At 36.6% G+C, this 14,814-nt stretch overlaps 1 protein-coding gene across 2 annotated transcripts in view; it reads left to right on the top strand.

Moving 5' to 3' along the window:
• The window catches only part of SCML2 (Scm polycomb group protein like 2), a 92,540-nt gene extending 79,632 nt beyond the window's left edge, over positions 1 to 12,908 (top strand). For both annotated transcript variants that reach the window (XM_023633243.2, XM_023633244.2), the window contains exons 11-15: positions 348 to 530; positions 5,541 to 5,654; positions 6,322 to 6,561; positions 9,892 to 10,043; positions 11,155 to 12,908. In XM_023633243.2, coding sequence (XP_023489011.1) covers positions 348 to 530; positions 5,541 to 5,654; positions 6,322 to 6,561; positions 9,892 to 10,043; positions 11,155 to 11,283 — 818 coding nt within the window. In that variant the 3' untranslated portion in view covers positions 11,284 to 12,908. The remainder of the gene's footprint in view (positions 1 to 347; positions 531 to 5,540; positions 5,655 to 6,321; positions 6,562 to 9,891; positions 10,044 to 11,154) is intronic.
• The last annotated feature ends 1,906 nt before the right edge of the window (positions 12,909 to 14,814 follow it).

Here is a 14,814-nt window from a genome sequence, read left to right as displayed (position 1 = left end):
AAGTGATTAAGAGATAAGATACAGCTGGCTTTCATGATTATATGATCAGATACTACAACATTTGTACCCATGAAATGTTTGGAATAGCAGGAAGTGTTACTGATCAGTGGGTTTCTGTTGTTGTTGTTGTTTACTTTATGAATATTTTTAAATGAGAATGCTTTTATCAGTACAAGCTATTGTGTTTGAATGAGAGGAATTTTTATAATTTAAGATTGTTTCTTTATAAATTACAAAAACCGCAAATCAGACTTATGATACATTTCCTAAATTGATGGCTTTTTTGTTGATGTTGTAGTTCCCATCTTTCTATGATGTGACTTTGGCATCTTTTTCTCCCCCAATAGCCTCCTTTGATGGGGAAACTCATTCCATCCAGCTCCCTCCAGTGAACAGTGCATCATTTGCTCTTCGCTTTCTGGAGACCTTGTGCCACAGCCTGCAGTGTGAGAATCTTTTGAGTAGCCAGCCTTTTAGCTCTTACAGAGGTAATACTAGTACTCCTGCAGAGGGTGATAAAAATAAATCAGGTGAGAGAAAATATAAAATTCTATACCATGCTTCTATTTTATATTACATTTTATAATTAACTTGAGAATCTTGTGTAATTCAGTTTTTCCTTGTGTCTTCCTCAAAGTAAACTTATTAGCCCCAGTGAACTAATTAGACATGTATAATATATAGTTTTTGTGCATTTAAAGTGGGAAAGTAATTTCTTGTTGTATTCATAATGATCTTGAGGGTCAAAACCTGAAAGATATCTCATTGTGGTTTGATTTGCATTTCCCTAATAGCTGATGTTGTTGAGCATCTTTTCATGTGCTTATTGGTTATTTGTATATCCTCTTTGGAGGAATGTCTGTTCAAATCCTTTGCCCATTTTTAACCAGATTCTTTATCCTTTGATTATATAGAAATATATATTTATTATACACATATGTATTTGTATTTGTTATATATAAAGAGTTCTTTATACATTCTAGATACAAGTTCTACATCAGATATATGCTTTGCATATATTTCCCCAGTTCTGTAGTTTGTCTTTTTACTTTCTTGATCGTGTTCTTTGAAGCACAAAAATTTTTAATTTTGATGGAATTCAATTTATCTGTTTTTTCTTTTATTTCTTGTACTTTTGGTGTCATATCTAAGAAAACATTGCTTAATACAAATTCACAAAGATTTACTCCTATGTTTTCTCCTAAGAATTTTATAGTTTCAGCTATTATATTTAGGTCGTTGATCTATTTTGAATTAATTTTTCTGTATGTTGTGAGGTAGGGGTCCAATTTCATTCTTTCACATGTGGATATCTAGTTGTCCCAGCACCATTTGTTGAAAAGACTGCTCTTTTCCTATTGACTTGTCTTGGTACCCTTGTCAAAAATCAGTTGACTATGAATATATGGGTTTATTTCTGGACTTTTCAATTCTATTTCATTGATCTATATGTCTATCTTCATGGCAGTACCACACTATCTTGAGTCCCGTAGCTTTTTGTAGTAAGTTTTGAAGTTGGGAAGTATGAGTTTTCCAACTTTGTTCTCCTTTTTCAAGATTGTTTTGGCTATTCTGGTTCCCCTGCATTTGCACATAAACTTTTAGGATCAGTTCGTCAGTTTCTGCAAAGAAGCCAGCTGAGATTTTAATAGGGATTGTGTTGAATCTGTCGATCAGTTTGGGGATTTATTGCCATCTTAACAATATTGAGGCTTCCAGCCCATTAACATGGGATGTTTTTCCATTTATTAAGGTCTTCTTTAATTTATTTCACAATGTTTTGTAGTTTTCAGAGAACACATCTGGCGCTTCCTTTAATAAATTCATCCCTAAACATTTCATTCTTCTTAATGCTATTGTAAATGGAATCATTTTAATTTAGTTTTTGGATTGTTCATTGCAAGTATATAGAAATACAATTAATTTTTGTATATTAATCTCGTATTCTATAATCTTGCTGAATTCATTTATTAGTTCTTAGTGGGATTTTTGTATGTGTGTGCATTCCTTAGGATTTTCTTAAAGTCTATTTTGTCTGATATTAGTATAGCTATTGTAGTTCTCTTATAAGTAGTGTTTGTATGGTATATTTTTTTCCATCTGTTTACTTTCAACCTATTTGTGTATTTGAATTTAAAGTGTGTCTTTTGTGGTAAGTATGTAATTGGAAATTTTTTTTCAGTCCATCATTCTGCCAATCTGATGTTTTACTGGAGTATTTATTTCATGTACATTTAATATAATTGCTGATAAGGTAGGATTTATATCTATCATTTTGCTATTTTCTGTATCTTACATTTTTTTGTCTTCTTTTCCTCTATTGCTGCCTTCTTTTGTTTTAAACAGATCTTTTCTTGTATACCATTCTGATTCCCTTGTTGTTCCTTTTACTATGGTTTTTGAGTTGTTTTCGTAGTATTTACCTTGGGGATTACAATTTACATCTTAATTTAAAACATTCCAGTTTGAATTAATACCAGCTTAATTTTTTTTTTTTTTTGAGGAAGATAAGCCCTGAGCTAACATCTGCTGCCAATCCTCTTTTTGCTGAGGAAGACTGGCCCTAAGCTAACACCTGTGCCCATCTTCCTCTAGTTTATATGTGGGACGCCTACCATAGCATGACTTGCCAAGTGGTGCCATGTCCGCATCCGGGATCTGAACCGGTGAACCCCGGGCCACTGAAGCAGAACGTGTGCACTTAACTGCTGTGCCACCAGGCTGGCCCCCCAGCTTAATTTTAATGTTATACAAAAGCTTTGCTCTAGTATAGTTCTGTTCCCTGCCCCCTTCTTTGTGTTATTATTGTCATACATATTATATTTTATATATTTTAAGCCCCTAAATACAATTTTATAATTATTACTTTATGTAGTTGTCTTTTAAATGAGAAAGGAGAAGAAAAGAATTATAAACACAAATATATTTACTGGTACTGTTTTTTTTTTATGTGGATTTGAGTAACTGTTTAGTGTCCTTTCATTTCAACTTGAAGGAGTTCCCTTAGTATTTCTTGTAGGATAGCTCTGGAAGTGAGGAATTCTCTGTTTTTGCTTATGGAGAATTTGTTATTTTCTACTTCATTTTTTAAAGGTTAGTTTTGCTAACTTGTTCTACCATATTTTTGTTTCAGCAGTTTGAATATATCATCTCACTTCTAGCCTCTAGTTTCTGATGAGAAGTCAGTTGCTAATCTAACTGAGGATCTCTTGTATGTAATGATTTGCTTTTCTCTTGCTGATTTCAAGATTGTCTTTGTCTTTTGCTTTTGACAGTTTGACTGTTTTTCCTAGGTGTAGAAATCTTTGAGTTTATCCTCATTGGAGATTGTTGAGCTTTTCAGATATGCAGATTAACATTTTTCATCAGATTTGGGAAGCTTTAGCCATTATTTCTTCCAATATTCTTTCTACCCCTTTCTCTGTTTCCTCTCCTTCTGGTACTCTCCCATTTATGTGTATTTTGGTATGTTTGATGTTGTCCCACAGGTCTCTGAGGTCTGTTCATTTTTCCTCATTCTTTTTTCTTTCTGTTCCTCAGACTATATAATCTCAGTTGACTTTCTTTAAATTTGATTCTTTCTTCTGCTAGTTCAAATCTGTTGAGCCCCTCTGGTGAATTTTTCATTTCATTTATTATACTTTTCAAGTCTTGAATTTATATTTGATTCTTTTTTGTAATTTTTATCACTTTATTGATAGTCTCTATTTGCTGTGACATTGTTCTCATCCTTGCCTTTAGTTCTTTAGACATAGTGTCTCCTAATTTTTTAATTGAAAACTGGGCATCTTAAAATAATATAATACAGCAGCTCTGGAAATCAGATTCTCTCCTCCTCCCTAGGGTTTATTGTTGTTGCTGTTGCTGTTTGTTTATTTAGTGATTTTTCTGGACTAATTTAATGACTTTTCCTGGGCTGGTTTTGTCATATATGGCCACTGAAGTCTCCTCAGTTAGCTTAGTGGTCAGCTAATGATTGGACAGGGATTCCATTAAATGCCTGGAACCAGTATGTCCCCGTGCCTTTGCCACGGATTTCTCTGTGTGTTGGAACCTCACCTTGAACACTCCAGGAGGCAGATTACAAGTCTACTTTGTGCATAGCCTTAAGGTCAGCAGGAAGTGAAAGATTAGAGACAATATTAGGGAAGCTAAAATGCCATAGAATTTGCTGTTCTTTCTGAGATTCAGCCATTTTTCTTGAATAACACTTCTTGGATTGTTGTAAGCCTTTAGTTAATGTCCAGAGTCTTGAAAAAGTTAATTTTGCCAGTGTTTTCATTTTTTTTTAATGGAGGAGTGGATTTTTGGAGGTCCTTAATCAGTCATCCTGGAAGTGCCTCTCTATAATGACTTTTAAAATACTTTGTAAATTACCTGGGTTTTTCTAGTTATCTCTGCAGGAAAAGTTTCATGCCTGAGCTTACTACGATACCTAGACGCAGAAGTCAAGAGTCAATTTTATGTTTGTATCAGCCCCAGATAGTAGACCATACACCAGCTTCATAAACTTTTCGTAAAGAAAGCATTAGACTATTACAAGTAAAAGATAAGTAAAGACTTTTCTGATCTTGCTAAGATTTTGAGGTAAACAAATATCTATGGAAAACTGTACTTTAGTATTCGAATTTTCTGTATCATTAAATGGATATAAAAAAAGTTAATTATTTCTTTCCTTAGAGTTTAAATATCCTAAATGTAGCAATATTTGTCATTCACTGAAATATGTTTTGCCTGTTGGTTTTGTAGTCCATGATTAAAAATAAATCAAGTGGTAAGAGCTCTCTTAGACTCATTCGTAATCATTCAGTAACTCGGTGGCTGAAGATTGCTCATCAGGTGATTTTGAGAGGCATGCCTGGCCCCTAGCCATTTTGAACCAGATGAGTTTGACTTTGGTACTTTCTCATTGCAGTCTTTCTTCTTTCTAGAGGTCTATTATGAGACTTTTTAGGTTGCTATTATACTTTATTTTTTCTTTTATTTGGAGGTTAAATGAAGATATTGATTGATATTTAGAGTGTAATTGATAATTTGAGATGTCTTTACTTTCAGGATCATGTCTTAAAGAGTGATCCTTTAGGTAGAAATGCATTTGGTTAAATGATAAGTGGTAGAGTTGTTGTAAGGGTAGCCCTAGGCCAAGATTGTGGCCTATAAAATGGAGTGTTTATTGTACCCTATCTTCTCCTCAAGTTCTCTGAATTCGTAACTTTTCTTGCTCATGGAAGCAATTTTTCCACGCCTTTTTAGACACATTATAATAGGTTGCCTGACTGCTTCCTGAGATATTTAGAGAAATGTGATGGCCCTAGAGTAAATGAAGCCTAGATATAATGCATTTAACTCTTGAATGTGATGTCACTGAATTGTTTAATAGGATGAAGTGAACACGTTGTTCATAAACAATCAGTTGATAAATTTTTGACAAAGTTATAGTAGGCAAATGATTTAGAAACAAGTCTTTTTCCTGATGATATGAAAATGCTTGAGCATATTAATTAGTTATGACAGCCACCTTTGTTGTTTTTTGAACACAGTGGAAGAAGACATAACAGAAAAGCAAAGCACCAAACGACCTTCTCAGGAACTTCTACCTTATGTAGTTCCTCTCTCTCCTAAGTTGCCCAAAACAATTGTGCATGCCTCTAAAGGTAAATAGTATTTACACATCCCGGGATTGGGAAGAAAAGTAACTCTGCTACGATTTATGTATGCTCTTGAGTGCTGGGGGTGTGGATAGAGGGAGTGTATTTGCCCAAATGAGTTTGGCAATTAGTCTACTATTTTGGCAGCTTTGTTGAGCACTTCATTCTCTTCAGAAGTGCAAAGTTGTCCTTTCTCCTTAGATTAAAAAGAAACAATTATAGTAACATTTTCTATTCAGCTTTGTATTGCTAAAAGCTGATAGAGGAATAGAAAAACTTAGTACCTTTCTCTAGTGTAAGTTTTAAGTGCCCAAGTAGTAAGCAAATGTTAGAAACCAACTGTGTGATCGTATTATAACAAATAGTTGTAAAGAACTACATTCCTAAAAATGAATGCTTTAGTGAGGTGTTCACAGCCTTGGTGGCAAGACTGGCAAGGGATAGTTGCCATGAGAAATATAGGTGATGGTATAGAATCAGTTTGGATTTCAGGACAGTGTCCATTACTATAAACGCCAAGAAGGGGATGGCCATATACTTTGTGTTAGAGGTTTGTGGTTCAGTATAGCATGGCTTAAATGAACTGTTGTTGGAGATTAGAGATTTTTGACCTTTTGTAGTATTTGAGCTATAAGTCTGTTGAGGATAATTGTCTTTGTCTTTTTTCTTGTAGAAGAGGGAGATGGCATGCCCCAAGAGGAGAAGCTTCCTGAAGATTCCAAGAATTCATCACCTAATCCAGCAAGTTCTTTGAGTCCTGCCAGCGGAAATCCTATAAGCCCTCATACCACAGTCACCAGGAATTTTTCTCAAAGTGTGCCAGGCACCTCAAGTTCAGCATTCATAGGGACCAAATCACCTCCCAAGAGCAGTCCCCCTGAAGTTACATTCCAAATGGAGAAGAAAAGTGAAGGTATATACAAAAGCAGTGATTCTCAACCAATGTGTTTGTCTTTCCCCTTAAGGTTTCCATGCCCAACAACATCCCCTGAGAGTGTATCACATTGGAGAGAGTGCCAAAATTGAGGAGGTCAAGTCCTCCCCTTCACGTCACTGTCAGGGCCAAGCCGCTACAGATGCTCCAATCCTCATGGCATCATAGAACTCTCTCTGGGGATCTGGATCACTGACCATGTGTCTGATAGAGACTTCTCAGATTAGTGGTTCTTGATCCATTATAATTTTCATTTCCTTGGGTACTGTCTGGACCCACAAATCTCTCTTGATTCTGAGGCCTGGAAAGATGCACTCCTGCTCCTTTCTGATGTACTCTCTTCCTTGTCTCTTTCGAGACCTTTCCTGGCCCCAGCCTGTGTGTGGCTCCAAGATCTGGGCTCTGGCATCCTGTTGCTACATCCATTTCCCCATTCTCCATACCCTCAATCATTCCCTCAGACCCACCAGGAGGACATGACGTGTAAACAGGACAACATCCTGTTGCCATTTGGAAAGAGCCAGAATGGCCTTCCATGTGCAAAGATAGCTACTACCCTATACCCTTTTAAGGATTAAGGGTGTCGGGGGAGGGAGGAGCAAGGTGAGGGTAGGAATAAGTATTTGTCCTTTTTCTCTAGGTAGGCATCTAGGCAAGGTTGAGAAGTCATGGAAGTAGGAACCAACTAACTCCTTTGCCTTTCATCGTGGGTATTATCTACGGGCAACTGCACTACACACAGGCTGTGACACATTTAATGCCATTACCCCCATCTCCCACCCTGTGTAGATTGTCTGCTTTTAGAGTGACATTGTTTGCAGAGAGTCTGAAATAGTTGCTTATGCCATAACGGGGTAGTGTACCCTGAAGTTTTAGGTATTTTCACAAAATATGAGCTTTTGACGACAGGCCTTCTCAGTAAGAGGCTCTAAAAGGTTACCTCCAATGCTGAATGTCTCACTTCCAAATGTATGGTTAACACTACCATACCAAAGTAGCCTGTATTTGGGCTTGAGAAGGCTAGCTTCTCGTCTTCCTAGGAGCAGAAAGACTAATAGTAATAGAAATCGTCATCATCTTCATCACTATTTGATATTACATGCCAGGCACGTAATATTTTACATCACCTTATATATTATATCTTTACAAGAATTCCTTGAGATGTCCGTGCTGGTAAACATTTCCAGGTGAGAAATCTGAGAAGCCGTTTGACTAAGGTCCCCCAGCTAGAAAGTGACTGGGCCAGTCCTTGAAGCCAGGTATTCTGGCTCCAGGGCTGTACTCTTAACCCCTGTGCTGCCTGCATCTCCAGAGAATAGGTAAGCATTTCACTTGGAAACTGTCTAGAGATGTCATTACTATTATTTTCTTTAAGGTATTGGAACTCTTACTTAAAGGTGAGTCCATCCCTGATTGCTAGTGATGCTCACACAACCTCCTGCCCTGCCCCATTATTTGAATGAAACAAATTATGATTTTTATTACAGGAAAGAAATCTAATAATCCCATTAGGGATAAAGTCAAATTATTTCAGAAATATTTATTGATATCCTAGCATGTATAAGACAAAGTCATTCAGGAAAAAAGCATGCCTGGACTTTATTTTTCACGTAATTAGTTTTTTCATGTAATTATTTGAATAACACTAATGTAGTGTTTGCAACCTTCTCTGATTGTTTTGACGATATGGGCCCAATTAAATTATTTTTCCATAGGAGATTAAAAATAGATTATATTATGATTGTTTTATTTTTAATATAAAATTATAGTTTCATATCAGAAATCATATCTTTAAATACAGTTTATCTGTAAAACTAGTTACGTGTTATTCAAGATATAGCTATACCAGATTCTGATGGCAAAAGCCAGAAATCCTACAAAAACATAATTTAGAAGTATGATTAACCTTGCCAATAATTTAAGGTTAAATTGAGTCTTTCTTGGGTTAAAGGAGAAGACTTTTCTGTGTAAATTGTCTAAATTAGAATGCCTTGAGCATGGCAGGGTCTACATCACCGTCACTTTTACTTGGGGTAAAAGTCTTTACTTGATACAGCAGCATTTCTTGGTAGATGTGACCAACATTTTTATCTCAGACAACTGGAAAGGAGGCTGTATTTTAGTAAATACTTCTTATTTCACATCAAAGTTGCAATATTAGAAAAGAAAATAAAATTCTGATCTACACACAAAAAATTGACCATTGTGAGTTCTTTTATCTTCTGTTTTACTTTACCCTTTCCCTGGGTAAATACTCACAATGCCCCTAAAATGGCCAGAGCCCAGATGATAGGAAAGAAAAAGTACACCTTTGGCTGATTCACACACAAAAAGATCAAATGTGTTGATGGTCCTTGGCTAGAGAAACAGATCTTCCTAGCAAATCACGAAACTCACTTCTGTTATTACACACTAACTTTAGAGAGTCGAGCGCTCTGGTTGAATAAATGAATACTTGTCTGGACACAAAGAAATTTCAGCACAACTTAGTGAACAGTACAGATAAAACTTTTGAAGTCTGGGCACTTAAACTGTTTCATGTCTCGGTTATTTCTTTTTTAAACTTACAAACCTTCAACCAAAATATCTATTACTGTGCAATTAAATTTGAAAAAGTATTCGGTATAATGTTAAAGTTACTTCTAACCTAGCTAAGCAGAAAATAATCTTGTTTTCTTCAAAATGCAGATAAGCATCTAAGCCTGAGAGGAATTTAAAGAATAAAATAATGCTAAAAATATCCATATTGAATATAGGAGAGAGATTCGGGAAAGGGACTAATTTGGTTCTCTAAGATGAGGGGGTTATTGAAATTCGTTGGTTAAAGTGAGTAAATTTAAGCAATTATAAAACTGTAAACACTTTTCATTGTGTTTAGCTAATGAAATAAGTAGACAGACCAAGAGTAGAGAGATTGAGAGAAATTCATTGAAATACTTAAAGTAAGAGAGTAATAGGTTAGTGTAGATTAACTTAATGTAACCCAGGTAATGGATCTTTTTCTGCATTTGCCTGTGGACAAAGAGGCCTGCAGTTGCTCAGTCTGTTGTGTGATCTTTGAAGCTTTATGATGACTTCTGAAACTGCTTTTGTTGTTTGGGGGAGGTCAGATGGGATGCTCTTGGGTAGCCATCCTCAAGTCATCTTCATCTAGGCTTTCACTGGATTTTACACTTGGAGTCCTGGGTCCTTGCCGGGGTACTTAACGGAAGGTTCCAGGAATGAGACCATTACTCCCTACCTAACATCTCTTCTTTCAGGATAATGATCAGGTCAAGTATGATTTGTCTTTTTTCCCCCCCATTGAAGCTCCAAGTTATATAGCTGTACCTGACCCCAGTGTCCTGAAACAAGGCTTCTCTAAGGACCCTTCAACCTGGTCTGTGGATGAAGTGATACAGTTTATGAAGCATAAAGATCCTCACATATCAAGCCCCCTCGCCGACCTCTTCAGGCAACATGTAATGTATCTTTTGATCCAGTTTTCCTGCCGTAATGCCTTTGAATGACCTCTGTGCAGGCCCTTCAGATGGATACTGATTAGTGTGGATGGTGGGGGAACCCTATCAACTGATTTTTCCCTATGTGAGAAAGGTTACTTACTTTGCTCAAAATTAGATCCTTAGATGGTAGAGGGTGGATCTGTGCTTTAAATGGGTACCCAGGTACCTAGAATGCTACAGATCTTCAAGTTCTCAAGAGAAGATGATTCGGCATGGCCAGTCTCAGGTGTCTTCTCCTTTGTAAGGACAGGGACAAGGATCCTCCTCCCCACCTGCTCCCTGCTCGACCCCAGGACCGCGAGTAGGAGGGGATGACCACAAGCTGTGACAGGGTGTCTTCCTTGTTATGATGCCCAATGAATCCAGCAACTGTATAAGATTAAGTGCAGCTGTATTTTGAATAGGAACTGATGAATGTCAAATAATATGCTTCCACAACATAAATTGGTTGATTAAGGAAATAAAGAATTTTAGGAGGATGCCTTGTGTCTATTAAGTAATATATTTATACTCTTTTCTAGTAAATCAGATTAATGACCAAATACCTGATGATACTTTTCAATATTGTAAGAAAATCAGTAATTAGTTTTAGCATCTCATTAGCTTCAGACAACTAACTGATGAGCTTTCAACATCAAGACCACACTGTATAGCACATTTATAGTTTGCACTGATGCTGACATAATCATATTCCCAGCCTTTCTGAGAACGTTAATGACCATCTGAAATTCATTTCTACCATTCATAATTTTCCACCCTTTTTCATAATTATGTAGTATTTTATTCAACACACAGTATTTACAATCAGATAGTTTGATGCTTAGGCCATTTTTCAAAGATAATGCATTAAATTTCCTTATTCTCAAAATTTGAAGTGAATTTAGAAATTATCAGATGATGTTTCACTGTACAAATTGTATTTTTAATAGTTTTCAGGAAGTCATGCATATTCAGAGAATATATATCAAGAATGTACAGCTGCTCTCTATTTTAAATGTTCTTATATATAAATAACTTCTGGCAAAATATGAAAGCATTATGAATTATTATAATTTCTTTCTCTCTGTAGGAGATTGATGGGAAGGCTCTTCTACTACTCAAAAGTGATGTGATGATGAAGTATATGGGGCTGAAGCTGGGGCCAGCATTAAAGTTATGTTACTACATTGAAAAACTTAAAGAAGGAAAATATAGTTAAAAAAATGTGTAAGTTTAGATTGGTCATAATTCTCAGTTGTCCTGATAACTTTTTAATTTAAAAGTATTCTTACTCTCTCAGCAGTTTTTATTTTGTAGACACTTCCTCTAAAAATGTGTTCTATCCGCAATTGCAGAACTACATTACAGTCCATTTACTTCCTTAAAGACCATTTAATGTGTTAGTATTAGCTTATTCAAATTGACAGTTGTTTGTCTTATTATCTTACATTTACAGTTTATTATTTTATTGTACATTCTACAAATATACTTCATGTAGGAAACAGAGAAACGCCTTTAATTTTGGTTAATGTTTATATATATAGAACCAAAACAGCTAAATCCCAAAGGGGCAAGTATCAGGGACTGACAGGTTCTCTAATGAAATCCAGGAGAAATTTTCCTTAGAAGAGACTTTAAAGATGCAACTATAGATATCATCTTTCTCAAATATTTTATGTCTGTTACTGCAATGTTCTATTCATGTTCTACCAATTTCCAGAAAGGGAATAGCCATATAAATTATTTTCCTTTCGTTATTATTTCTCTGTATGTTGTATTTGTTCATATTTAAAGAAAAAAAAGCAAGCTTATAAACTTTCATAAAATGTTCTTATCAGTTTTTGATAAATTTCAAACAATTATAGGATAGATAGAATAGTTGTTTTATGCAGGAAATATTATACTACAAGGGTGGTTTGGATGGAGGCTGATTAAAGTTTTTTCAATAAAATACATATTATTTTAAAACTTTACATATTTTCACTAAGCTTAGACATTTAATGAGGCATTCATTTCTTACATCTCTATATGAAGACACCTGTGCCCAAATTTTTAAAAGATATATATTTTATTGTCTGTGTTTATTCCTCATATGGATACTATACCATATTTATATATTATTCTATACCTGTAGGTATACAAACAAGTAAATCTGTTCTTTTTGAATTTAATATGGCACTTTGCACCACCACAGAGGTAATAATGAACTATTTATATAGTTAGATGTTTTTATTCTGTAAAAAATAAGTGCATCATTTGGTATCACTAGTACCTCTCAGCTTAGTCTTCAGGGGATAAGAAACAATCCATAGATTGGTTTCCATACAGGGAAGAGCTCTGTCCTATGCAATGTTTGTAGTTAATTTGATTAGTTCTGAGCCATTTATTCTGCTAAATTTTGGAAGATGCATTAATTCCAACTTAATCATTTTGGGCTTTATTTTTAAAGTTAGAACTTTCAAGGGGAAATGGTGCTATATGTTTATTGTTATTACTTTGTATAACTTTGGTGTAATGTTTATAAGCTATGAGAATCTGCTAAAAGTATTAGCCATTTGCTGTAAATGCCAATAAAATATACACCAGGGGCAAGAATGTACATTTTTTTTAGAAAACCAAATGTACTTTATACAATAATTCAACTATTTAAAGGGTGGTTTCATTTATGTTACTCCTTTTGTGTTATAAGACAAAATTCTAATTTAAACTTGGTCTTCTTTCAAATTGTTTGTGTGAAGATGCTGTGCCCAATTGAACAGTCCTCAGGTGTTTGTATGAATACTATGTTCTACATAAGTTCTCAGATTTTAAACTATAATAAAGTTAAATAACCGCAACAATTAATGTCAAAGCCTCAGATTTGATTTTACTTGATTTTATTGTTACACGAGAAGCTAGACTGGGTTTTGGAACTGGATCTTTTGTGCAACACCCTCTCTCCCAGTTTTCCTCTTGTTGAAGTGCTGCAGATAAAGTATCTGCAAGGTCAGGGTGTTTGGGGAGGCTCCATGATGTCTTAGGACACCCTAGGCTGTTGGCACTAATAGACCCAAAATATATTGTGTCTCAAATACAGTAGAAGGGTATTTCTTGCTCACAATCCAAAGCAGATGTCCCACTTCCCTGTGGTGATCTGGGGACCCAGGCTCCTTCCATCTTGTCCCTCCACCTTCCTCTAGGGCCTTGGGATCCTCTGATTCCAGGTGGCAGGGGAAATGGCACACATCACTTCTGTTCCCATTCCATTGACTGAGGCTCAGTCACGTGGCCACACCAGACTGTAATGGTGACCAGAAAAGTAGTCTGTGGGTCCAGGAAGACAAGAAAATGGCTCTTTGGGAAACAGCAGTCTTGATCATACATGGTGATCCTAATAGCAAAACATAGCACGTTAATACCTCCTTGAAATGTCGATTTCCCTTTTATTCTCCATCCCCCCATTACATTCAACACACGTGGCTGCTCTAATCCTCCCTCCCTGCTTTATTTCTCCACAGCACTTAAACTTGGGGTTGGTTGTATTATTGTTCCCAATCCTTGACTCTTCTCTTCCCTTCCGTGTCAAAGCATCTTGCGTCCCCTCCATTCCCAAGGGACTTGCAGTTCCTCCTTGAAGGCAAAATCTACTGCCCACCCCTTTTTGGCCCTGAACCCTGCTTGGGCCAACAGGACGTAAGAGGACCTGGAACACATCACATGCCAGCAGAAGCTTTACAGTGGCTTCTTGAGCATCTCTCTCTCATTTGTTCCCCTCTGCTATGAGCACGGAGTGTACCACATAGGGGCTGCTCCTTCAGACTGGGTTCTGGAGCGAGAAGGCCTGTGAGGCTGGGCCAAGCCATCTCACCGCTTTCTACAGTGTATGTGAGGAGGAAGTCGATGTGTGTGGTTGTAAAGGACTGGGTTTTGGTGACTTAGGACCACAGCTCAAAAATATGGCACAGCGTAGCGTATGCACTTCCTGACATTGTTTATTTGTACGTTGGATGCTTCCCCACTGGAATGAACCCTTCATAAGGGCAGTGAGTCTCACTAGCTTGTTTCCTACTATCCTCAGTGTCTAGATGGGCACCCAGCACAGAGTAGGGCTCAAATATTTGTTGACTGAATCATACTCCTGGGAATCAAATTTAGCTTGATGTTTTTTGGTATCAAATTCATCCTGAGCCTTTCCACAAGTATGAGAGTTAATGCCATAAATTGCCATTTGGCCTTTAGATTATTTTCCGGTTGGTTTTACATACACACCCCAAGCATTGAAACTAGAGAAAGAAAGAGTGAATTATTAGAGAACAGTGTGGCTCTGATGAGAATTAAAAACTGTAAAATTCCCAACCTGTCATCTGTTTTAACATGACATCTTGCTAGTAGCCATTGAATCGCTCATTCTTGGCTTCTCACTATTTACCTGTAAGAAAATGAAAGTGATGAAGGTGCCTGGTACCTCAGAAAACTAAGATGGGCAGGCTAGCTTTTGCTAGAGGTTTGGGAAATATTCCTCCTAACTCTAAGGTCCCTGAAGTTGGAGTGAGAAATACCCATGCCGTCAATTTTAAGATGTACTTTTCCCCCATGCATGAACATATCTGCTTTCTGGGGGGGTTTACAGTCCAGGGCGTCTTCAGATTCTGTGCAGTACGGTCACACTGGGCTTGGCCGTGCCCCACCTCTTGCTTTTTCATCCAGCCTACGTCAATTCCAAATCACGCAGCAAACCGTAGGGAAGGGGGCAGAGGAGACAGATGCTGTT

The sequence above is a fragment of the Equus caballus genome, chromosome X (genome assembly GCF_041296265.1).
Source record: "Equus caballus isolate H_3958 breed thoroughbred chromosome X, TB-T2T, whole genome shotgun sequence".
In the NCBI taxonomy this organism is placed as follows: Eukaryota; Metazoa; Chordata; class Mammalia; order Perissodactyla; family Equidae; genus Equus; species Equus caballus.
This window is presented reverse-complemented; position numbering and strand designations above follow the sequence as displayed.